The 26,082-nt window shown below is 37.4% G+C and overlaps 1 protein-coding gene across 1 annotated transcript in view; it reads right to left on the bottom strand.

The window, feature by feature from the left end:
- Positions 1-14,254: 14,254 nt before the first annotated feature.
- LOC150084739 (thyrostimulin beta-5 subunit-like) overlaps positions 14,255-26,082 on the bottom strand; it is a 35,637-nt gene continuing 23,809 nt past the window's right edge. Inside the window, exons 2-3 of the mRNA XM_090375476.1 lie at positions 23,450-23,676; positions 14,255-15,566 (exon numbers count right to left, since the gene is read on the bottom strand). Coding sequence (XP_090231602.1) covers positions 15,345-15,566; positions 23,450-23,650 — 423 coding nt within the window. The 5' untranslated portion in view covers positions 23,651-23,676 and the 3' untranslated portion in view covers positions 14,255-15,344. The remainder of the gene's footprint in view (positions 15,567-23,449; positions 23,677-26,082) is intronic.

Below are 26,082 nucleotides of genomic sequence, written 5' to 3'. Positions count from 1 at the left end.
TTTAGACCCGCATAGCCCACGATAAGCAGCATTGGACACGAAAAAAAATGACCCAAAGATTACGTTGTTGCGAAAATTAGGACAATAAAATGAGCTCATTTTGGTGTTTTTTAATAATCATTTGTACAAGACTTAAAGGTTAGAAGAGGGATCCGAAGGATTTTAGAACTTTTTAATATTTTAGGGATCGAATAAGGATTCCATCAACGAATCGTCGCACAGAAACCTTTAATGGAGAAAGATAACGCACATCACTCCTCCGAGAGTGACACCATATTAGAAGGGAGGCCTCAATTCTGAAGTGATTCAATTCAAAACAATCACTTCAATTCTTAAGTGATTGTTTTGATTTCGTGAAAGATTGTGCGACTGGAAAAAAAATTCCCTGGCGGAATAATAGCAGGTTTTTCATCCCATTAATCAACCGACTGTACACTTTTATAATCATGATACATACACTGTGCGGTAGATATCCAAGGGCCAAGGAGATAAGTTAAATAGTCAAGAAATGTGTATCATAAAGGCACATTAGACTCAATTAAACGGGACCCAAGTGCAAGGGATCTGCCAACAACCTCCCTTTCCTTCCGTCCAAGCAACAATAAGATTTATTAAATAAATTGAAAAATTGGGAAGATTATAATGATATCTTTGTTACCTTGGCGCTTTTTCGGAAAAATCTAACTGAAATTAGTGCAATATTTCAAGAAGGTTCGTGTGGGATGGTTATGTGGAGTAGACAAGTTAATGTTGTAAGCAAGCAGTCTACTGTAGTTTTCATATTGCTGATGATAACTGCAGTTTTCAAATTTGAACACTTCTAGCATGTTTAGATTTAAGATTCTACCTTATTGAGTAAGAAAATCTCCCGTTCTCTGAATGTTATCTGCTAGACGGGTTAATGAGATTCTCTGCATCCTAATGTAGAAAAATGTAGAATTTGCACGAAGTTTGTAGCGAACATCACTCGTGATAACTTCGATAGCAAACGCTTTTATCGATTCCGAGTTTATTAATAATTCCATCCTCACTCGTGGACATTTTGGGAGGAAAATAAATCATTGATTACGACCCTTCGAAGAAAACATTTTAATATTACAGTTTTTTATTAACTTGAAGACGTTTTAGATCTTCCGACAAATGAACGCATTCATTAAACTGCTTAAACTCGTGAATTAAGAAGAAGTGGAAGATTTACTTTCTTTGGTATCGATTAATGTGTCAAATATGTGATTTCTTATTTCCTTCCTCATATGCCTTCAAGATAACCACGTCAATGTTTTTTTTTAGAAAACAACCGCTGTTACCATGAGGTAAGTTCAACAAAAAACCGTTTGAACTTTAAGATGCATCTCATTGTTTCATTGAAGACGACTGGGACATCCAAAAATATAACTTCTATTTATACGAGGACCTTAAGTCACTGAAATCTGTAAAGCAGCTAAAGAAATTCGTTACCGAATGAATAAATAATATCCTATTTATATCACTGCTCTTGTATTTTTTATGATCCATTCGCTCTGATATTAGTCTGCACTTTCATAGCGAATCAAACAAGAGCACTTGAATCAATATTTGCCAGAAAACCACCTGTTTTCATTTTTAAAGAATGATCTGTTTTACTTAATAGTTGCCACTGATAAGGGGGGTGAGAAAACTCGAGCAAAGTATTGGAGATTGCTTCTACTTTTCAGCACCGGTTGTCATAAAATTTTCAAAACTGAGCAGGAGAGAGAGAAATTGCGAAAAAACATGGAACGTGTGGGTGTAAATTATTGAGAGGATAAAGTGGAATCTTCATCTGAGGCAGGAATGAGATCTATAGAAAATCAATAGAACCTTTTTGTTTTCTTTTTTATTTCGTAGCTCATTTCGGTGTATTCTCGAATTTTCTGTAATTTGTTGAACGAAAGAAAAGGAAATCAAAGCAACTGTCCACGATAAATACGTTACGCAAAATAGAAAACTGGAAATTAGAAAGAAAAAATTCCGATGGTGTTAGAATCTTTCTGTATAAAAATTTCATTTTGTGTTTTTGCCCGTTTCTTTCAGTCTTAAGCTATTTAAAGAAACGAGCTCCATTGCATATAAATTGAGGTTCAGTTCAGTTCAAGGAACTAAAGAGTTTATTTCATTGGAAAAAATAAATCAGAAATACAATTTCAGCGCGACAGATAGAATTTCTGAAGATAAAAGAATTTTGTCCAATGAATGTTTATTTTTAAAGCATCAATGCTTATCCTTTGCCCCAGAACAATTCGCTTACCATTATATCAGGAAAGAGATGATGCTTTTTCTCATCTAATTCTGGATGAAACTTAAAGATTCTACTATTACTGAATTTTCGAAGCCTATGAGTATTATATCGGTGAGAAGTTTCGAAATTTTACTGGATTCAGTAAGCTAATGGAATGTAACTGTCAGTTTCCGGGAGTTCCATGAAAATAGAAATTTTATCGGTCACATTCATTGGGAAGTATGCATAAAACAATCACGATATCAATAAAAGATTTATTGAAATCAATAGTTCATATATTTGTAACCATATTTATTAAGCCTCCCATCAGGATTGCATGGTTCCCTTCCACCCCGAAAATTTGAGAGGCCTTCAGCGTATCTAGCAGAAAAAAGGCAAACTGACTGCAGGATACACAATTTAAAGGCACGATATATTGAAGCCCCATTGTCTCAACTGCTAACTGAAGCAAAGCAACCACAGAAAAATTCGAAAATAATTAAATCTTATTTTACTGCAACGTTTAATTATTCCATCGTGGCTTGACTGGAGTTAATTTCAAATATTCGTGTTATGTAATCTGTTCTCGAAGATGACAAGCTTTTTGGGTTGGGGAGTGCTGTTAAGAAACTTTCTCCGTTAATTAATTTTACAACCAGCGTAGAAAAGAATGTTCACGCTGTGACATTTCATTTCTTTCGGTAATTTTTGTATTATTACTATTTTTTTGTTTCGACATGTTCTACAAAGTGGGCTACGATTAAGTGGGAAACTTAAGGGGTTTAAAATGGTGGAAAAACTTCCACCGACACCAGGAATACTCTTAAATAGTCCAGACCACTCTTCTGTAAAATGTAACTTCATTAAAATGTCGCTCAACGCTAAAATTAATGTTTGGATAAATGTATGGATTAATATTACGCAGAAATATTTCTTTGGGAATTGCGAATTCTTCAGATTATTGTAAGAATAAGTCTTATTCATAGCAGCCACTTATTTGGTTATGTATTAGAGCACTCTAATGTCATTGCTAACACGTTCCAGATGATATCATTTATTAAGCAGTTTGGAAATCCATAGTTCGTTACATTTTCGTTGATAATTGTGAAATAGGAGGCATATTCCCATAGAATGAAGGGTATTGTCAACCCAATTAGCTTGAGGCATTCTACCGGGAACTGTTCGCGATCTCAATATACATCTGCAAAGATAATTCAAGCGGTAACCAGACAAATGAAACATTACATTTGGGATGTTTAGTCGCCGTGTAGGGTGTATCTGAAGTGTGCGTGAATATCTAAATAGATTCTTAATTGAGAATCATCTGAGAAAGGAAGAGTCAGTGATGATATCGAGTGAGGTCTTCTTAATGTAGTTCTTGGACAGACTGATGACAAAGAGATCGCACCTTTACTGAGTTCTTAACCATTTTCTCAATAGATCTGGCTGAATTTACTTTGTCTGATTAAATTCATTCGGCAATGGACAGAGATGTGGAAGGGTTATTAGAATCACAGTACGTTTACAGGAAGGAGTAATTTCCGATGACCAATAACTGAAATCCAGTGCCAGTGGTCTTTTAGTTTCAGACCACGTGCAAAAACTAAATGGAGTTTTATTCTATCTAAATTAGGAGCATATTCCACTGTTAGGCTGCTTTTTGGACAGTAGTCCAAACTTTAGGATGGTAAAACCTGAATACTTTGAGCATCATAATGTCGCGCTCGATATACGTCACAAAATAATCAATTTTGATGTTAATTTGTTATTATTTTGATTTCTGTTATTCGGCATAATGTCAAGACCCTTAATATTTAGGTTGGAAATAGGACTTCTATTTTTTAATGAGCAAAAACTGACCGAAGGAGATCTTTATCTTCTGGGTCCATAACTAAAATGGAGGCTTTCAGGAGATAAAACTTTCCTTCCCCAACTGCCTCTTTAAAGATAGATATACGAAAGTTTAAAGCGAAGATCTGTGTCAAGAGTTAGTGTGTAAAACTCGAGACACGAAACATCCCTTCAAAGAAGAAGATATTACAGGAATATTGAGAAAATGTCGCTTACAAATTTTCCACTTTTAGTACGAAATAGGATGGCCGATCATCTGACAACGAACTGATTGCCAGAAATGTGGCAGGCACTGCGAACTGTTTGATTGAAGCCGAAATACTCTGTCCAGTTATTGGACAGTTGCTCATAATTGCCATTGCTGGTAGTGAAGCGACATTTTCTTTCTACTTTCTATAGTTCAGTGGTTGGCGAGCTGTCATTTTTTTCACTGAAAGCGTTCACTGCTTGATGCAGTACAAATTGACAAAGTAGATTAAAACTTCAGTTTATTGCTTTCAAATGTAATCTGCGAATTCAGATACCTAAATTACCCTCGTGGAAGTTCAGTGGATTTACAATAGAACAGCGGAAAAGGACTTTAATGGCACAGATAATCTATCTCCAGAGAGAGAGAGAGAGAGAGAGAGAGAGAGAGAGAGATATTCCAAGCTTTGGAAAATCAAGTTTTCCATCCTGAAAAGAACTCAACTCTAGAAGGGAATAACCATAAAAGTTATTTTACAGACCAGACGCAATCGTCGATGCAAATTTTAAAAGAAAAGTCGCCAAGTGTTGTTTGGTTTGTGTTCTGGGGCTCTTCCAAAAAAGCTGATACAGTGCGACTTCCTACGTATCGCCTTTGCCCTAATGTCAATTTCTGAGGCCTTTCTTGGTTGAGAGTATTCGATGAGCATTGAATGGATTGTGTGTATCCTTTATGGAGGTGAAAACCAACATTCTCTTCAGTAGTAGGTGACTATTTCTTCCTTAAAACGTGAACCAAGCAGCATCATATTGAAAACAATTTCAGCCATGCCGTGAAAGCTCCTATAACATTTTCTTGAATGATCCTTGCTCCGGCTAAATCAAACTGAAATTGTAATTCCAAGGTGCCATCAGTTCCTGCAACATGGTGCCCTAAGGTGAGCTGTTTCATTTGTCGATCATTAGATTACAGCAAGGCGGTTCCTTGTGTCTCGGACGACAGCTGTGCGATGCGTTTCCTGATACTGCAGGCACGAGCTTTGGCAGCTGCTACATAATCACTAATGGTTCAAGAGGACTAGTACAAATAGGCCAGAGAAACATCCCTAGCTAGCCCACATTTCACCACTGAGTGCTCTTTCAAGGCAGAGTATTCAAGGACAGGTGCTTCCCTGAGTGATATTTCAAGTCTGGGTACTCGACGAGGATGGGTGATTCAGATTATGCATTTCATCACTGATTGGTCTTTTAAGTCAGTGTACTGGACGAGTCGATTGGAAACGTCAACCTCTAACTAAACATATTTAAACGCTTATGAAGATGATTCATTTGCAATAGATCTGTGTTCATTTCTGAATACAATTTACTGACGATGGGACCTTTGTACCACTCTTTGAAGCTCCCAACGGTGTCTCTGCTCATCAGTTTCTATAGTCTACCGATAATGTCCCAGAAACGTAGAACTATGACGTTTCCAATCGGTGATGGAAACGTCATTGGATATACTTTTACGAAAATTTATATTTGGCTGTTTTAAAGGGATTGTCCAGCTTTCCCAAATTTAATTAAAACAGGACCAATAGAAATTGGCAATCATTATTATTTTCTTACCGGATGTCATTTCTTGGCGTACACTAGAAGAAGGAGCGATCAATATGGCTGATGCCCAGAAACGAAAATGTTTGCGGTTAGCGCATAGAAGTCGTTGCTTCGTTTTGTTGTCAGTTTACTAAATACATAAATCGCGAATTATTACTATTTACTTAAATTAATCTCAGCAGAAACATTAACTACGTGTTATATTGCAAGTATTATTAACATGCAGGAAGAAATCAAGTATACTGTCAACGCAAAATTGAAATAAGTGTTGCATTTCACGCTCTTTTGATTGCAAAATATTTTAAAATGTGGAGTGAACATTCCGTTTGGAGGTCGGCGATAACAAATATTTGATTAGCGATGAGACCGCATGCAGCATTATCTTGCTGATATCTGTTCCACGAAAGAACAGCCATCAACAAGATATAAAATGGTATAGTGAGTCTGTGACATTCTGGATTTTCTCGAGAAAACAGCCGATGACTGCACCCTTCCCAACATCCCTTTGGGCAACGCTGCTTGAGTAAATATTAGTGGCCCAGTTTCGCCACGCTTAATAACATTTTGCTCCTTAAAATAGCGAGCGATGTTTAGACACGCAGAGAGTCATTTAATATGTAAATCTCTTTAACGCGTTTAGTTGGAGAGATTAAACTTTTTTATGGATTTTTTGAAACCTTTGATGTCTCAAACTGTTGGTTGCCTAAAACAGTGCAATGAGATGTCTGCGTAAAACAGTGGAATGCGGAGATTACTTCTGTCTAAAACTATGAGCAATTTTATGCCCGACATTAGGATTTGTTAGATGATCCATTCCATGGGCTGTAAGATGAACAGATGCTTGCATTTTAATCTTCCAACACGAACATTTACCAACGCAGATAGTTCTTCATGGGTTTGTTAAATGGAACAAATCTGTACAACTAACCGTACTGTCCACTTATTTAAGATTGTGGGCTAATCTGGAAACTTGCTGAGATTGAGGTTTTAAGATTTATGAATAACAAGAGCAGAATTCAATACCATCGTGAACTATAGAATGGTGTACATCAATGATTAATAAACAGCAAAGATTTAATGATGCTGGAAATGAAAGAAAAGATTACCTCTGTAATAAAAAGAAACATTGATGTGTCAGGGAAGGAGTGAAAATAAATATAACTACGAATTCTCAGGCCATCCATCGAAAGATAATTTTCCTTAAAAGTTTTCTTATAACTTTATGGAGTTACTTTCACTTTGTGCGAGCTAAAAATCTCGGAATAACTCTCAGAGAAACCTTACTTCCTCCCCCTGAGATACTCTAACTACAGCTTCGAACGAAGAGGTCTTTAAAAAACGGCAGACGGCGCTGTAAGCTGACTAAACTGTCATTTACATAATACATACGATAAAGACCAAAAGAACGCATTGTGACCAAATCGATGGACCATGAAATCCTCAAACCAACCTCCTGAATGTTAGGTCAAAATCTGAATTGCAGTTTCTTTTATATCTAAAAATAGCGCACCTATTTTAAGAAGAGAAACGAGATTTCTCTTTTTACTTGCGTGATGGACAAGCTAAAAACTTTTATTGAATTATTTATTCAGTTAGTCTCGGTATTGGTATGTGATCACAGCTGCCAGTGTAAAAATACGGTCGAGTATTGGCCGTGCCTCTATCACAATGGAAACTGGGGGAGGGGGGGGATTATCGCCATAATTTTACTCTTCCATATATCTTAGCGATGAACTCTAAATGAAATATCCCATTTTAAAGAAACATAGCTATGAAGAGTTGAACAGACAATAGAATAGAATTTTCTCATGAAATATTAGAACCCAATCTTTTTCATAGCCTCCACGCACTACAACACACTGCAGACATTGTACCAAACAACATAAATTCAACAGCATATGGTTTAAAAGTCAATCAATAAGTTAACTTGACGTTGCATCCAAATAAATGACTCTGAATGATAAAGTTTAATAAGATAATTGACTCATTGTATGGGTTTAAACCCTTTGAGTTGACTCCACCACTTATGGTGTCTGAAGATTACCTTTCATAATTTTTACCATTTTCAATTGATGCGCAGAAACTGCCATTTTCTCTCTCTCTCTCTCTCTCTCTCTCTCTCTCTCTCTCTCTCTCTCTCTCTCTCTCTCTCTCTCTCTCTCTCTCTCTCTCTCTCTCTCTCTGTATGTATGTACAGTTGGTTCAGTCTACTTATGTTATTCAACGCGTATAAGACACCGAAATCTGCAGTTGTAGACTGATTAAAAATAGTCGACATTTCGTAGCAGAGGAAGCCAATGAATCCCGTCATATCATGGAAAGGTAATATTTCATATTTAATGAAGAATTAGGATGGAAAGAACATCGCTCTCTCAGTGGAGATCGACTTCCTATTGGATTCCAGGAGTAGGAAAACAACAATTTAAAATATATAAACGAACACGTTGAAAGGAGATTAAACTAATGATGTAAAGCTGCGAGATCTATCTCAGTTCTGCCTTTTTAAAACTAAGCACAGCATACCGTATTGTAAGAGAGCAATTAATGAACTTAGCAGAACTCTGCGCTGGGAAGTCGATAAACAACTGCCTCTGTGTGATCTTGCGAACCAAACTGCCTTCGGCTGGATGAAACGTATTAAAGGAAAATCATGTTATCGAACAAAAAACAAAAATCAAGTTCCCCAAAGCGTTTCAAATAGGATTAGTAGCTGAACTGGATTAATAATCGAGGGAAAAATAAGTAATTGCATTGCGAACTCTGACACACATTAATTATGAATATAAGCGTTGTTCAAAGATGAAAACAAGAACGGCAATAACTTAAAATGGTCCTCGAGCTATTTCAAAGAGTAATTCTAGATTCTCTCCTCTTTCAACTACCACCGCTACTATTGCGTTATAGTAGCCGCCCCTTACACCACGCTGAAAGTGTCAAAACGAAGTAACAAGGATTATCTGGATTCTGATAACATTTATTTTTTAATGGAATTATGTGATCCTCACTCGGAATTTGACATAGTAATATAAATTTAAACAATCCGAATATTACGTCAGGATAACGAATTTTAATTTCTGGAATATGCAAATCAAGCGGGCTATAAAAATCTTATGGCGGAAATCCTACTTCCTCCGTTTGAGATTTCCAACTACACCACAGCTGAAGAAGACTTAATTTATCCAATCATCGATGAGAATCAAACTCGGACCACTGTGAAAGAGTGGCAGATGGCGAAGTATCGCCTTGACTAAGTTGTTAGGGATGACTCTATCGGGAGACAGAAGTGTCTCGAAGTCAAATTCAAGGTAGGCCAAGAGTTATAGAATCCCGAGCGTGTAAAACTTGTTGCAGACAAGTTTCCGAAGTCGAGATAAATAGGACAATGTTCTCTTTTTGCAGTTGATTGAAAATAAAATAATTCTTGAAATTAATTGTCGAAATATTTTCATTTGGAGAGAGTACCAAACAAGTGCCCATACTGCTAATACCAGAAAAAAAGACCACTGTTCTTCATAATCTTTGAGAAAGGTACCTTTATTGATCAAAGGTATAGGAAATCTCTCAGCTCTACCAGGTTTTAAGAAAGGTTCCGGAAGCTCTGAAAACATTTATGACCAACCAGATCCTTTTATGTAACAGCTTTAGTTAAAATTGTCTCCCATTGTTCTCTACAAGTCTTGGTTTTCTTTTAAAATAAAGATTTTCCACAACCAATATTATCGTTATTCACAGCTGGATAGGGGAAAATATCTGTTTCATGAGTTACTGATTCAGTTCTGTCCAGATGAACGTTTCTAAATATTAAATGATTATAATATTTCATACCAGAGGTGAGGTCTGTTTTACAGTTTCTCTTGGAGTTAGTGAAGTTTCGTCCCTAGGACCTGTTTTTAAAATCTGACGTCCGTGTTTCAATTAGCCAGTTCAACAACTCTCATTGAACAAATAGAGAAACTGTTAAAGAACATTCAGTGTTATTATATGGTAGTATGTACCAAAAAGCATTGAACTTTTATGGTGTATTCAAAGCGGATTTCCAATGGATCATAAATTAACACCATAGATCGACACTTAGTCCTAAGTGTCTGACATACATTGGGAAGATAAAGTACATTGTCTGATTTACTCGTATGCATACATCTTATAAAATATTCCACCAATCTGTGTTTTCAATTAAAATAATCTATTCACTTTGAACTTTATTCAGCCGCTTTGAAAACATTGAGAACATTTTGCTGCCTATTTTTGGTTGCAGACTTCATACAATATGGGGACGTTGATGCATTTATTTTTTTTAATCTTTTCTACAACAACACTGTTTTTCTTTCAAATTACTGCTGTAATCGGTCCAAAAGACGTGAAACTTTAATTAAGGCTCGACTCCTAAAAGAAAATTAAATACTTACGTCAGGAAAAGAAGCGAATGTTAACAAACTGTTGTAAAGTGATTAAGTTGAAGCATGCAATGTCCTTTACAGACATTTGTAGAAAATTAATGTCAGTACAGGACATTTCTCGAAATTTATATTCAACGGCAAGAATTTTTTAATCGTCCACTCACGTAAGATTCAAAAAAACAGCGCTGTGGTGCGATTCCAAGAATATTTAAAATAAGTTAACATTTCTAATTTTGGTAAAGAATTTTGGTTTTCTTTTTGTGGTGTGTTTAGCGTTTGAAATACTTCAAAGATGATCGGTGGTTGTGAGCTCGTTTGGTGGTTTGATTTCAATAAACACCTCATTCCTATCGAAAAGAAGACTCCTTTTCATTTCAACCACATTTTAAAGCTTTCAAATGAATAAATAAATGAATAAAATTAAAATATAAATAAATGGAACTCAAAACACAGAAAATTGTTCGTGAACTAGTCCACCTAAGGCACAGGTAGCGTAATTTCCTTGGATCCTTCCTTTCCGCTTATCACGCATTTCAAATATCAACATATGCGTCATCGGTACTTACTGTTAATCTTCTCATACAATGTTCAGAAGATTAGCATAATTTGCATGAAAATTGGGACGTGTTTTCCTCTTTTCGATTCATCCTCTTCGCTATTCATTGTCCTTTAAACTCCAAGTGTATTGTTATTTCTTTTATTAAAGGATTTTCTCTTGCCTGCCCAAATTAGCTCTTATGTATTAATTATGAATTAATGCCTTCAGAGTTTCTGTCAAACAAAGTATCTTTTGTATTCCTTCCCTTTTCTTTGTGAGATTTCGCTAAGCATTACACAAGTCGAAACTGATGCTGTTCTAAAAGATTTTCATGAAGTGAATTCGCTGTGAATGTATAAAACATTTAGAACTTGTTTATTATTAATCAGTAGAAAAATTTCAGAGTTCTGCTGTGATCTAATGCACTGCCTGCCCATTTTTTTTAGGATCATGAGCTAATTAGCGTGTCGAACTGCGTTGACCAGAACCACTGCTACAACTCGTCTTGGCATAGGGTCAATAAGGAGTTAAAGTGACAAAAGGATATTGGGACAAGAGGGACTCTGAATGGGATAGGATTTGGGCAGACCATAGCAGATGCTCTGTACAGTGATTCGTATTATGTTTCTCAAACTACTTTTTCACATGTTTGATGCAATGGACGGAGTTTAAAGGACAAAGAATAATGAGTGTTATTTTAAAAAAACTGTTAAACTTTTTTTAATTAAAATTATTAATGAAATTTAAAATCTAATCTGCATTTAAAATTAATTTCAGCGATTGGAATATAAGACCATCATCTGATATATTTTATGTTTAATAAATAAGGATTTAGCTTTTCGCCCAGTAATTCGTATGTTTTTGTGTTATCTGAGAATAGTGTGAAGGACCTTTTCGTTTATCGCTTTAAAAGTTTAGATTTATAAAAGTTAAGTTTTTTAATAATCCCATTTAGCATCAAAAAGATGATCAATTGCTAAATAAACTTTTTTAATCGATCCTCTGATCGAAGACAAAGGGTGGCTGTTACTCTGAGTGTATTGGGCTCAGGAATGGAGACCACGCGGGGTCCCTAGTTGATATCGAGGTACCTGACTGATATTTGTAAAAAAACACGACGGGCTTCCTTCATATAAAATTTTTCTGATGATGAAATCAGATTAAAATAAATTATTCAGTCGTTCTGGAAAATGGCAGTTAAAATACAATTTGGGAAACAATGTTATAATTTTGGTAATAGATAATTCTTGTTCATTTTACTTTAAAAGCAACACATTTTGGGAGTATTTGTACATTTAAACAACGTTCTGTCAACTATGAGGAAAACGCGTGGTATTTTATTATATGATATACAAGGATATTTTAGTTAAACAAGAAATAATTAATTATGCCATCCTAAAGAAGCATTGTTAGGCAAAAAACTTCAGTGGTTTGAAAAAAATCCCATTTCAAGAAGAGTGGGGATCCACTGGAAAAGGTGGAGGAAATTGTAACAAGGTTAGTTACTGACATGCATTCCTATAAGAAGACTTTGCAGCCCACGAAAGACAGGTTCCAAAGTCTGGAGATCAGACATTTGCGTGGGGAGTTGATTGAGTAATTAAGGCACGATCTTTAGACCATGGGATTGTTGACTGTGATCGCAGTCGCTTTCTTGATTTTAGAATGACAATAGAGAGTTTCACAGTCTTATTTGGATCAGGACATGTCGAGAATTGATTTCAGGACTGATTCTCGACTCACCTTTAAAGAGAGCATTGACCTATATTAAAGACGGGCACGCAGGGTTTCAGAAATATTTTTCCAAAGCTCTTTTACTTTCAATTACTAGATTCTCTCCTCTTTAGAATTCATATACTAACTGACACAAGTTCAAAGGCATTTCATCAATTGTCTGACCAAACGAGACCGATGTTCCTCCACAGAATCTTCAAGCAACAGTGCAATCACTTCAGATTAGAGTTGCTTGAAACCCTGTGCTTTAAATTATCTCAAGCTGCTCCAACAAATCATCATTGGACAGATTCTTGAGTGGACCCCTTAAAGAGCTCTCTTGCCAAGAAAATTTATGCTACTAATGCCAAAAACCTTTGTTTTGGAAGAGTAGCATAAATTTTTCGGTTTTAGTAATTCCAGTTTTCTGTAGTTATAAGTTGAACTACCTCGAAGCTCAGTTGTTGTTCATCGCAATCGATAATAGACGCCTTTATTGTGCCAAGCATTAAAGAGTCTAAACGCTATAACAGCATTATAAGATGTAATGGAGATTTCGATGCCTTTCCTAGAAAAAAAAAGGGGGGGGGGGAAAGAACACACTTCGGCCGCAACGAGTCACGTGATTGATAAAAGTTTTACGCCAGTAAATGAAGTCAGTTATGGAACCTGCAATCTTAATTTTCGATAAATGTTTTCATGAAAATGGCCTATAGTTAAGAATGCGAAGTTAGATAAATGCGTTCATGCTGTGAGGTGGGTTTGTCTCTGTAGTTTTCCAGGCTGGGCTTTCACTATCCGAAAAGTTTTCGGATAGTGAAAGCCTAGAACTTCGGGACTATATGGAAGGGGTGCCATTCACTAGATAGGCCATTAAAAAGGAGAGAAAGCAAAGCACCCAGCTTTCGTGACCGTAGGACTGTCGATCCAAAGACCCTCTGTATTTACGGCTTTAATTTATTTGCAGGTTTATATATGAAATATCCCGTTTCCTTGAGAGAACTTTTTTGACACAAGGCGCGATGTCGAATGGATACAGTTGGATCGCAGATGGATACAGTGAAGCCATAAAGGGGATGTGCCTGGTTGAAAGTAGTTTCCAGATAACCTGTGCCATCATAAATTGTCCCACTAATATTAAGGACCCCAATAGTTTCTCCACCACCAGCCTACATTGTTGACAACTGACAGAGTGGGTCCATGTACTCGTGCTGCTTTCGTCTTATTGTTATCCCATCAGCGTGAAATAGCAGGATCCAGGTTATCTCAAACCAGACATTTTTTCAATCCTCCACTGTCCAGTGTTGGTGGTCTTGATCCACTTGTAACATGTCTTCTTTTTTTTTTTTGTTGAGGAAGTGGAACTCGGGTTCTTCGTCGCAAACGCAATCTGTGATGACAAGGTACGAGTTATGCTAACAGTGAGCCGTTTCCACCACAGGATCGCCATTAGATGAATGTTATTTAGTTGTTGGACCAATCTCGACGTACTCAGACAGTTTCCATTTACCATGCCAAGTTCAAAGTCCCTTAAAACTTTCGTTTTGCCCATCTCACTTGCAATGGAAAGGTATTTATTTTTTTTGTTCAAATAATTATCAAATAAACAACAGCTATAAATAAGCACACACACACGAAACCAATTATGCTTTCAAACGTACATTTTATTACCGCCAATGAAACAGAACTTCTTAAATGAAAGTACATATACAGTATTAACAATTAAGTATCAACGAAGTGGAGTGACGACGTCCATTTTTGCCTGTTGAAACAAGTTCGAATACTGTTCAAGTAAACAAGAAAAAGAAGGTTGAGTTTGGTAGCTAATACAAATGGGTGGTGGGAATCAAATAGGACTGCAAAATGAACGCAATTCATGGCTTCATACCAGTCTTAGTACGAAGCTTGAATTTCAATGTTAGAATTTTACGTTCGGGACTCATTCTGCATTTCTTCCAATTCCGAACCCCATTAAACCTTTCATTCAAGTGTTTTTGTTTCTTAATATTAATCCAAATCTTCGAACCTGTTGCTCTGTTGTGGTACAAGTTAAGAAATGGATGCGTTCAAAATTCGTAATCGTTTATCCCTTGGGACATCTTAATTCAGAATGAATTCTGATTTTTCTTTTTAAATTGTTTTTTGATGTTTCAAATTCGATTAAGTCATCTATTTAGCTCTTTAAATATACATTTAATTTGCATTTCCCTCGCTTTCTAAAGGGTGCAGATTTTCAGCTATAAAATGTCGGCGACAACCTCCCCTCTTCAAATAACAACGACAACGGGATCTGTAACTCCAGAATCTCTAACATTCATCAATGAAACCTGAAAACATCCATTAAATCGGCTGCGGTTCTCTCCATTGCAACTTATACACATAAGACACGTTATAGCTGCTGATCTACACACCCCTCTGACGATATATTAATTTGTGAGCCCACAAAATACTACTCGAACTCGCTTCAAAATGCATACGCTAAGCCTAACAGTAGCAGATGAAGCGATTCTTTACCAAAGTCTCTACTGGGTTTGCGATTGTCACCAGATCTGGCAGAAGCCACGGATGAATGAAGTAATTGGCCCACTCTACGCTAAGATGGAAAAGTTGGACGTTGGTATGTGTGTTGGTGGAAACGGGGAGGTAATTTGGAACATCCAGAGATATATACATAGCACACTTGACACCAAAATATCTTTCAAACTCTTTAAATCCTTGTAATTGATGGGTCCGCCCTGTAGTTTTTTTTTTCTTTCTCTCTCTAAATCGCTTTCGAGGCACATTTACAATGGGAATCTCTCGAATGACCTTTCCTGTTGGTATTTTACGGAACACGGCCCCCTCTGTAGGGAACGCCTTCACAACTGGTTGTAGATGACTTGCAGTTCTGACAGGCGCACGTCACGGCTTCGTAGTATTGATAGTTCCTGAGTTCCGGGTCGGCATCGCTATCACAGTGTCGAAGACGAGTTCGCCGCAACTGTCTTTCCTCGTGCATGCAGACTGGGTGGAAAGATTTCTTAAAAGGGAATCGCCAGTCAGCTATCTGTAAAATAAAAGACGAATTATATAATTTGAAAAAGATGATCAATAATCAAAAGTCCAATTTTTTATATTAATTTCATGTTTATTGTGAATATGCAAAATATTCATAATCAAACTTTATGCTTAAGATTATTATAAGTCTAACTTCTTAGCGATGTTTCGGATTTACAGAAAAAAGTTTACCGAACTCAAAAGAGTACTTTTAGAGCTGAAGGGTTCGAGAAAGGTGAAAAACAAGTTCATGAAAGAAAGATGTCAAATGAAACTTAACTTCTCAGCCTACGTCTTCACTCAAGCATGCATCTTTAGAACCACTTCATTTAAACTAAAAGTCATCCGCAACACTTGTGGGGGTGGCTTAAGGTTTTGTATCGGAACCCATAAAGTTTTTGAAAAACGAGAGCAGTCAGACAGATAACGATAGTCGAATTAGCCACCACAAAGCATGTGTGAATGCGTCACGTCATCTAGAAGTCCTAAACGTTTATTTCAGCGACTGTCAGCTCCACAAATGCATTTCCAAAAAGCGCATCTATTAGCAGTTTTTAGCTTTCCGATAATACTGGTGATTTCCTGCACAGGGGAGACCTTGAAAATACTTGTACGCCTGGTGAGGTATCTTTAAATATGCCACATTTAGGTATTCTTTAGGTGAAGCTATAGAAGGGCAGCTTATCTCAAAGCATCCACATTTCTACTTACTAGACCATCTGTACACTACCAAAAGTATCAGAACTGGTTACGATGAGGTACTAGATGAGATATGACCATGGTTTCTGTCCGATTTTTCGATACCATATACATGACGTGGCTTTTGCAGTGAACCATTGATGTAGCTATACAGTTCCAGGAATAACTTAAGTCAGAATTTACCTTGCCAAGCCTTTTTCCTCCTTTCAACATAGTGCTTTGGACAGCTCCATATGCAGCTCACCGCTATCGATTTTAGTGCCCTCGATTTACGCTGTCGAAAACCCAAAAATGTGTCCCTTTAAGCAAAGATTTGATATTTGAGAATCAGAAGACAGATTAGAGAATATCCTCCCGATGATGTAGTCAGAACCGAGGTGTTGTTGGTGAGGCAATTTCTGAGGAAAAATGGATCATTCTATTCTCAATTGTCAACTTCTCCGAAAGGGGACACATTTTGGGTGTTTGAAGGAAATCAGTAAAGTATGCAGACGCCACTAAAATCGATATCAATGATCGAGTTCCAGAGATGCTTTTCGAATGAATTGTGACAAAAGTGAAGGATTCCAAGTTGGACAAATTCAATTTTGCTTATAAAGTCCTTTCCGAAACTGCATCCAAAAGCGCGAATCAAGGGAGTTGGAATGTATTGTTATAGCGCGACTTTGGTTAAGTGGAATATCCATGGAATTGGCAAGGAGTCGGTCAAACGAAGTGTGCGCTGTCTATGATATTATTATCGAGTATAATGAATCAAAATAAAGTTCTGGTGGTCCTAAAAAATCTCTCGAACAATACGGTAGAATTTATGGTCATAGTCCAACCCGAATAATGATCAGGAATTTGGGAATTCAAATTAAATATAGACGCGAAATCATAAGACAGCCAATGCTACGTTGGACTTTTCAAAATGATGACAGTACGGCTAAAATAATTAATCATTTTATAATTTTGAAGTCAGCAAACACAAGAGAGGACAAGATAGTCCATCCACATTTAATTGAAGTTCAAAAACTCGTTTGTTCTGTCCGATTCTTGTATCGTTTATCTTTGCCTCTGTGTCACCCCGTGAAAGGAGAGTGTTATCGTAACTATTGCGTTCCAAATACAATTCAGTTCAGTTTAAAACATAAGAAAGGGGACGGTATTAATTAATAGGCAGTGGGTGTTTCTTCGCAAAATAAATCATTGTATTTCTTATTTTCAAATTGTTATCAAATTACAGACAGTTTTGTCCACGAGCTGTCAGAGAAACTAACTTTCGTTGTACGTCATTTCAAATTTCATTCTTGAGAACAGCAAGACCTTCGGAGGCTGCTTATGGCGCTTAGTAAAGATCTTCCCCCCCCCCTCCATCGTTCTCCTCATCAGAGCGAACTCAGCAGGAGCATCTCGTCTCAACTGTTGCTATCGCTTCCTTCTTATTCTATTAACATCGCCGTAATAGCCTTATCTCATCTCTCGAGAGATGTACGATGCCCCCAATATGATGTTCGGCGTAATGACATCTCCCGATAATGTCATACTTCGCCTCCCTTCTTCCATCCGGAAGTAAAGGGTGTAATGAGAGTGACAAACAGGTTCTCGTGGAGAAACGACTTCCGTTTTGCGGGAGAGTGGATGCGACCTCTCTCTCTCAGCGCTGCAGGCACGTGCGGGCGTCTGGAGTAAAACATTAGAGGTAGCGAAGCTTGATCTTGAACGTAATGAAGAGAAAGACCCGCACTGTGGCGATGATGATGAACTGTAATTATGCGCTTTTCGAAATATTACTTTAAAAGGAAGTCCGCGCAATTAATTAATTGCTTAACACTCAGATATCTAATAACTTACAACGGTTTTGGTTCTTTTATCTTTTGTTATTGCCTTTTTTAAGACTGATTTCGAGGTGTCCTTTGTTCCCAATTTTTTAACTTTTCACGATCATGTGATGTATCTGAATCCAACCGCGCGAATGTGCTTTGCAAAGATGCTTATATAAGATGACAAACAAAACGGCACTTCTGGATATTTCAGCGGAATTATCCATCCTTCAGGCCTGTATTCAGCGTAAAATCGGGCATCTATTGCCCCTGCACACTTTCACAGACGAATTTCGGCTTTTGAGAGGACTGTACACAACTCATCCACAATTGCAGACTTCGCAGTTTTCAACAGGTCTTGATATCGGAGGTTATACGCTGAAATACCCTCGTGGATGGCACAGTTGGTAGGATCACCATCCTATCCACTCCGGATGGAAAAGACCTGAGTTCAAATCCCATCGATGATGGAGGAATTTTTATGGGCCTTTTTCACAACGAGGCTACGTTTCAGCGTATAACCTCCGATAATCAAGACCTGTTGAAAACTGCGAAGTCTGCAATTGTGGATGAGTTGTGTCCATCCTGGAAACTCCAGTTTTTTTTTTCCAGCAAACAGAAAATCGACCTCAGAACTCACGCAATTTACAGACAATATAAACGGAGCAACACGGCCTTGGTCGCAGATGCTTCTAAAATATAATCCAACAACAATATCAGACAGGCTGGAAAAGACCTGAATTCGAGTCCCATCGATCTCGGGCAAAAGTAGCGTTTTTTTATTCCATAAACGATAGTTTTTCAACCATAAAACAACAAATCATCCACAGAATACGGGCAATTTACTGACAATATATACGCGCAATACGGCCTAAGTCGCTGATGCGCCTAAAATCCTAATAACGATAACGCATATTGATAACGCGCGGTTGTTAATAAGCATTAAAATATTCATTTAAATCCTGATGGGTGGACAATGTTCCAATACCTACTTATGCCTTTTCAGCCTTAAAAAATGATCTCAGTTGCCAAATGTTACTGCACATGTACCAAATAAGCTATAAGCTTTTATTGATAAAATATTTATTTGAAGTTCCGCCCTACTTGTACTCTTTATTAAACGCTTATCCTCGTCAGTAGACTTCAGAACAATTTTTCGTAATAGGAACGCCGCACTTTGTTTCATCTTCTTTCAAACGCAGTGATCAATTTAGCTAATGATTGTGGGCGCATTGGTATGGTCCGAAGCTGACATTCTAGTCCATCCTAAAACTGTTCAACGGGGTTACGGTCGGCGTTCTGAGCACGTCAATGAAGCTTTCTCACGCTCATTTCTTCAAACCAAATCGCTTCAGGCTGTGCAATGCGACATGGTTTATTATCACACCGAAACAGGAAAGTGCTCTGCCCATACTGCTGACTCCGTTTAGGGAGAGTGCAGTAGCCGAGAATTTAAATATACCGCAAGGTATTCATCGTTACAAGAATGACGACCAATGGTCCCATGAGAAATAACCACAGATGGTGACAGCACCTTCACCAACCTTAGCAGATGGCACGACACTCTTCTAAACAACCTTTACCGAGTATCCAGTATATACAAACAAGGCAGTCAACTCTGAAAATTGTAACTTGCCATTTCATTTTTCCAACGGTCCACAGATCAATTACATTGGAATCAGCCAAAATGGCGGCAATGTCCACTGCATGGTTGATTTGTGTCTGCAACTCTTCCATAAATCCTGGATGCGATGCAGCTCCTTACGTATCATACTTGTTAATATCAGGTTCCTCGTGGTCCCCCTGCACTCCTGGCTGGTAGCATTCAATGAGGACTGAAGGGATCTACGTACCTTTCTACTGAGTGCACGCTGGTCTCGCTCCTTTAAGTTCTATGGTCTACTTGATGGTTCCCAGGCTGTAGTAGCACCAAGACGTTTCCATCGGTGATTACGTCAACCACCATTCATCTCGGGTGTTGATATTTTTTTGTTGCAATGAAGTCCAGTGGAGTTCAGATAGCTTTTAGCAATATAATATGTGCGTGTATACTCGTTTATATTTTTCTTTCTTATATTTATAGATTTTTTTTTTAAAGATAAAGTATCCATGAGAAAATTCCACTTATGTTTTGATTTTAAAATTGGTTAGCAATCGGTTTATAACAGTATTACTTTAAAAATCACGTAAGAAATTATTGTCATAAGATACCAAAATATTTTAAAAATGTTATAATTTTTATTCTAAGCGCAAGACTTCTATTGAGTCGAAGTTCTACTTTCAACAGATGTCACATTCTTTCTTAAATCTGAAACTTTTAATATAATTCGGGAATTTCTTTTTTAGACACTTTTTTTTTTCAGAAATCTTCGCGCGCACGAGCACATAACTTAGTAAAACCTGTTTTTGGTAAATATTCTCTAGATGGTAGCTGGAGACTACCGCGGTCATATGCCAGAACTACAAATATCACAGCATTTTCTTGAACGAGAACCAACAAGCAGTATTTTGAACTTGCAAATTACTGGAGTAGGGATAACGCGTCTAAGATGTTGCTTCGGTTGAAAGATCGCCAGTAAAGTCACTCCGAAAAACCTCATTAGAACTTGGAGTCCTCGAAGTGACAGTGAGAAGACACGGGTTTCTGAAAAAAAGAGCATTTGCGCTTGTAACAGGGACTGTGTCGCATAAATTATCCCACGGGACTTGCGTCGGATTATCGAGTTGTCAAGAACATTACGGTCTCACGCTGACGTGTGGACACAAGAAAACTGACAAAATGCTGATGTCCCTACCTCTAATGGAATCTTCCACATCCCAAACAATATTTCAAACTGTTATTTTATATTCGGTTTCTTTGAAGAGGAATTATAATAACATATTCTAATTCGTTGGGGGGAATAATACATTCGTTGCCCCCTTGTATATTCGGTTGTGTTCAAACTGTCACTGAGGTTGAATTATGTAGTCGTTGGAGGTAGGCTTGCACCAGCGAAGAAAAACATTACAAACGCATTTGCAACTAAGCTTTATCCCTAATGGGATACAGTCCATATTAGCAGGGTCTGGCTTTCAATAATCTACTTAATTTCAAATTCTACTTCGTACCAGGATTCACTGCACGCACTCGGTATTAGAAGTTTAACATCACGGTGAATGCTAGAATAATCGGTGAAAGATATTAAGATTAAAAACTTTCCTTCAAACTTTTCTTTTCTTACTTAATACTGTATTAATATTATACCAGACATTACACTTTTCTGGCTTTTACAGAGATTCTGTACTTCTTCACGAAGTACTGTGGCACAGATGTGGGAAACCACCCGTGGCGCCTTCCACAAAACACTGTGTATTAGTATTATGATGGCTCAATGACAGAAGGAAATAGTTTTGTCGTATTTACTTTAAAAGACACAAAAATAAAAATTCTTACTCTCTACTACGTTTTCTGTTGCCAAAAATTGGCTGTCAGTTCCGATTTGAATTTTACCAAACTCTTCGCTTCAACCCACGCACTGTACTTAGTACTATAGATTGTAATGCGTTTCCTGTTTGGGTTATCATAAAAAAAATAATAAATGTCGCACAATTTATTCCAGTGATGTACAGCACGCTTTCCGATGGTAAACTTCATGGGACCAGCCTTCTCTTACTTCCTAAAAGTTTATAATAGTGATCTGTAGTTCCCATTTCTCCTAAAAGTGAAATATACCTCCCTCGTTCAATTAGTGAGGGGAAGAAAAGGGTGGTCTTACCAAGAAAGGCTTCAGTTCTGCAAACTGCAGATTCTGGAGACTCGACACCTGCGAAGAGATCTGATTGAATGGATTGAGCAAGCTCAATGCTGAGGTTGCTCAATTCTTCTTCTTGCTTTGACAGCGCACATGAGGGGTCATAAGTTCAAACTGACGATGGCCGGTTGCAGGATAGATGAGCCAAAGTTTGCCTTTAGCCAGCAGGTGGTTGGTTGTTGGAACAAACGTAGATCTGGTGTTGAAGAGGTGTGTGTTTTGAATAAATTCAAGGAAGAACTGGACAAATTGTTAAAGGGGATGGGCGGGTGATATGGAAAGTGTTGTTTTTTTGGCTGTTGTTTTTATAAGCTTGCTTTTTTCCATCATTTTCCACTACTAGAAGATCAAAGCTTAAAACTCAACATGTATTACAAAATTTATGCGATAACTACAGCGATGTAGAGGATTGTATAATAAAGCTGACAAACAGATAGGTACTTACAGAATTCTAAGGGCGTTCTTTTACATTCTGAAAGATAATGAAGCGTTTCTGGCGATTGTACAGAGTTTTGTTTATCATCATAGAGAACCATGGTGAAGTTGACCTAACTTTTAGGGGCCGCGTTACATAAGACAACACATAATGAAGCGAATGCAAAATGAAATACATGGTACTGAAGAGAAAAATGAAAATGTATAACTATGTACAAAAGCAGCGGGATATAATTATTTCGTAATTTTCCTGTTTTCGAATAGGTCCAGAGTGTGCAGATATCGTTTCAAATGATTACGTGTCAGCATAAATAATTTCAAAAATATTTGGCAAATTTTTAATCCAGTTTTAAGTATTTCCTTTTCCTTTTGAGAAAAACATTCTCAGACATATCTACTTGAAGTTTCCTTATACTCCACATCTTCTCTGAAGGATGTATTAAGAAGTGCACATTTGGATTTTTCTTTCTTATAATCCATTTAGCTTCGAGTTTCATCCTTCGACGATATTATTTGTTCAATGTCGAAGAATAAAGCAGTTCCACCTAAAGTGGTACGTGCGTCGCAAGCAGCCTATACCGAATAACCCGCACGAGCAATGATTCCTTCCCCTTGTGGGTTGTGCGAGATCATTTGGTTAACGTTAAGAGTCACGTGTTTGACTTAGATGCCCCAGTGACAGTCTTATTCGTAGTCATTCAGACTGTGAGTAAAGAAAGTTGGAAATACAAATACCAGCAATGATTGAAATGAGTAAAGTAATTTGGATCCATTTAATAATCAAGACCCTTAATTATTAATAATATCTTTATGTACTTTAAAAATGATTTAATTTAAATGATTAAAGTTTTAAAATGTCACCGTTAAGAATTAAACTATTAATAACATTTAACTTGCGTATTAAAAACTGGGAGGCATGAAAGCTGGTAAAAATGGAATGGCAAACACCAAAGTATATTTGATATGCGCAATGTTTTCGAGAAATTTCAAAGATGATTTTTGCATTTTAATATGGTAGCTCGTTGATGGTAAATAATGAGACCTTTCACGATTCAAAGGATGTCATCACCAATTTTCACGCTCCCAGTTGTTTTCTACGCAAGATTATTCATGAGTTCTTCGCAGAATTCATTCCTATAGCTTCTAACGCCTTGTCTTATACTTACTTCTCCCGAATCACATCGTCCCCAGCAGGACATGACGGTTAGCATATCCCAACACTGTCGTCCTTTTCTGTCGGTTCGCGTGGCCTTAAAGGTATATTCTCGTCGGTGGCACTCGAGAGTGGTGTGCGGATTGATGATGAGAGCGAGAGCTGTCAGTAATGGGGAAAATGCCACAATGAGAGTGAGCAGCCGCAAAAGCATCCTAACACCAATGGAAGATAAGCAGCCTGAAAGAAACAAATGCATTAAACAACTGATTCTGGATCAAGAAAATCAGCATATACAATGGTATTAAAAGGAGTGGGGTACTAAGGGGCAAAAAAAGTTCACTGATCGGATTTTAATGTTGAATAGGGCCCTATGACACACGTATCTACGGAAATATTTCCTCGTCCCTCCAGTAATACACTTTAACTAAGCGAGCGATGTTGCCCTTGATGGACGGGCCTTGGCATAGGAAGAACGGCAACATCCCAGTCACAACAGAGCCTAGTGATGGAGGCTTGTTGTCCTACATAAACCATCAGTCCAAAATTATAGCAGGAAGCGGACCCGAAATAACCACCACCCTGCCTCACAGTTGAGACAGTGCAGTCATTTCAAAAAGTTTCTTTGGGTTTCGGTCACACCTAAGGTTTTCCATCTGGTGAAATGGCGTATGGAAATTCCTCGCATGAGAGAATCCATCTTCCACTCTTCCATAGGCGTATTCCTCCGAGCACGACCAAAGTGCACTAACTTTTTTGATGAAAGTTTTTTTCCCGGGGGGTGGGGATCATCGGTGAAACTTCTATTGCAGTAACTTCTGCATATAGTAACCAGGTATTCTGGAATCCATCTTCCACTTGAGAATGGTGTTATAGACAGTCTTTGAAATGATAAACTCTGAAACTTATTGTACAAGAGTTGACCAATGATATCCATTCCACGTTCAAATTCACTGAGTTTGGTTTCCTGTGGTTGAAATTTACAATCAACGTCTAATCAATAATTGGTCGGACTGTTATAGATACATTGGGAAGACTTCATTTAAACTCTGAAATAACCTACTTCAGTCATCGCACTTAAGTTCCAAAGAACACGTTTGACGTAGAGATCTCCCACGAGCCAGATGCCGTTATCCACGTATAAAAATTAATTTGCCTGCTGATCCCCAAAGCATCTGATCAGCCATTGTTAAGAATGAACTGGAGACAGGCGCTCATTTATTGCGTGCTGAGAAGATTAGAGCTTGTAATATACATTGCGGGAACACACAAGGAGCCTTGATGTACAATAAAAAGAAAACGATAACTTGTTTCGTTATTTGAATTCGTTAAATTCTTAGGCCTTCTAAAGATTGAAGACACCTTTTATAAATTTGCCCTTTCTTTATTCACATTCTGAGGTATGAGTTTTCCTCGGTGAAATATACCAAGTTTTTCATACCGTAAAATTTCAAAGTTACCCGGTGATAACCAGAATCTATTGACGTATTACATTCTGTTTCTTTCTGGGGTTGGGGTGTTTGATTAGTGGAACTAAAATAATTAAAAAGAAGAAGCATTCTTCGCAAAATAGGTGGGGGAACGGTTGCCATTTAGGCAAGAAAAGACTAGATAGACAATGGATTTAAAAGGAAATCTTTGTCGATTTGCACAGCCGCTTGTCACATAACTTGCATGTATTTCTGAATGACCTGTTTCCGTGTAGGATCCGTGCAGCTTGTCTATTTTTAGATGTAAATATTCCTATACTTTTGGCGATGCTTATGCGACCACAAGAATTGTCTCCACTTTGAAGGCTTTATACATGCATCGCTTATAAAATGCAAGGCTTAACTAAACTATTATTAGGATGTATATTTTTAGAGTGCGCTAACTTTATAATATTTTATTTACTGTACTTGTGAAGGAATAAAATATCACAATACGTGTACACACTCTTCTGGCTTCCTGTAGAGCGAGCGTCCTCTCAACTCCCTACTTGTTGATCCATTTCGGTTTGTCATATAAAAATAAATCTTTCAGAAAGCTGAACGAACCTTTTTTTCACAGAAAACGTTCTTTATGCAGTAGCTTTAATAACAACGAAAACCTTTTGGTGAGTTGAACAAGTTTCTTTAACGATGTGTACCATATTGTTCTGTTTTCCCAAAGGCGTGCTGCTGGAGACTCGATGGAAGTTTGGTTTCTGATACCAAGACGCTAAAAGGCAGTTTTCTTTCAATTTCTAAAACCACGTATTTAAATACGGGCTTGTAAGATTTTTTTACAAAGATAAATGGTAAACGTGGTCATGTTTCCATGGTAACGAATTGTTCGATTGGCTTTCTGGCAAATATAGCGTTAAATGTTTAAAACTTTTGGATCCATTAACTGTTTTAACAACGCTCTACAAGATCATTTTGTGAAAATAATAAATTGAAAGCATAAATCTAATTTTAATCACTGTCTGGCTACTTCGGTTAGTACAAAAAGAGTGCGATGCGAAGTGAAAGAAGAGTATCTGTGGGCTGGCATCGGGAGATGTTTTTCGAGTACGTTGACAACGCTAAAAAAAAGGTACGAGAAGTTCTTTCGCAATTTCTTTTTGTCCTTGTTTATCGGTGTCTGAATCCTTTTGTGGATTAACCTAATTCAGGCTGCTTCCTG

Source organism: Mastigoproctus giganteus, chromosome 6 (genome assembly GCF_048544385.1).
Source record: "Mastigoproctus giganteus isolate SK-2022 chromosome 6, ASM4854438v1, whole genome shotgun sequence".
Classification (NCBI taxonomy): domain Eukaryota; kingdom Metazoa; phylum Arthropoda; class Arachnida; order Uropygi; family Thelyphonidae; genus Mastigoproctus; species Mastigoproctus giganteus.
The sequence above is the reverse complement of the archived record's forward strand: the minus strand, read 5'-3'. Positions and strand labels throughout refer to the sequence as shown.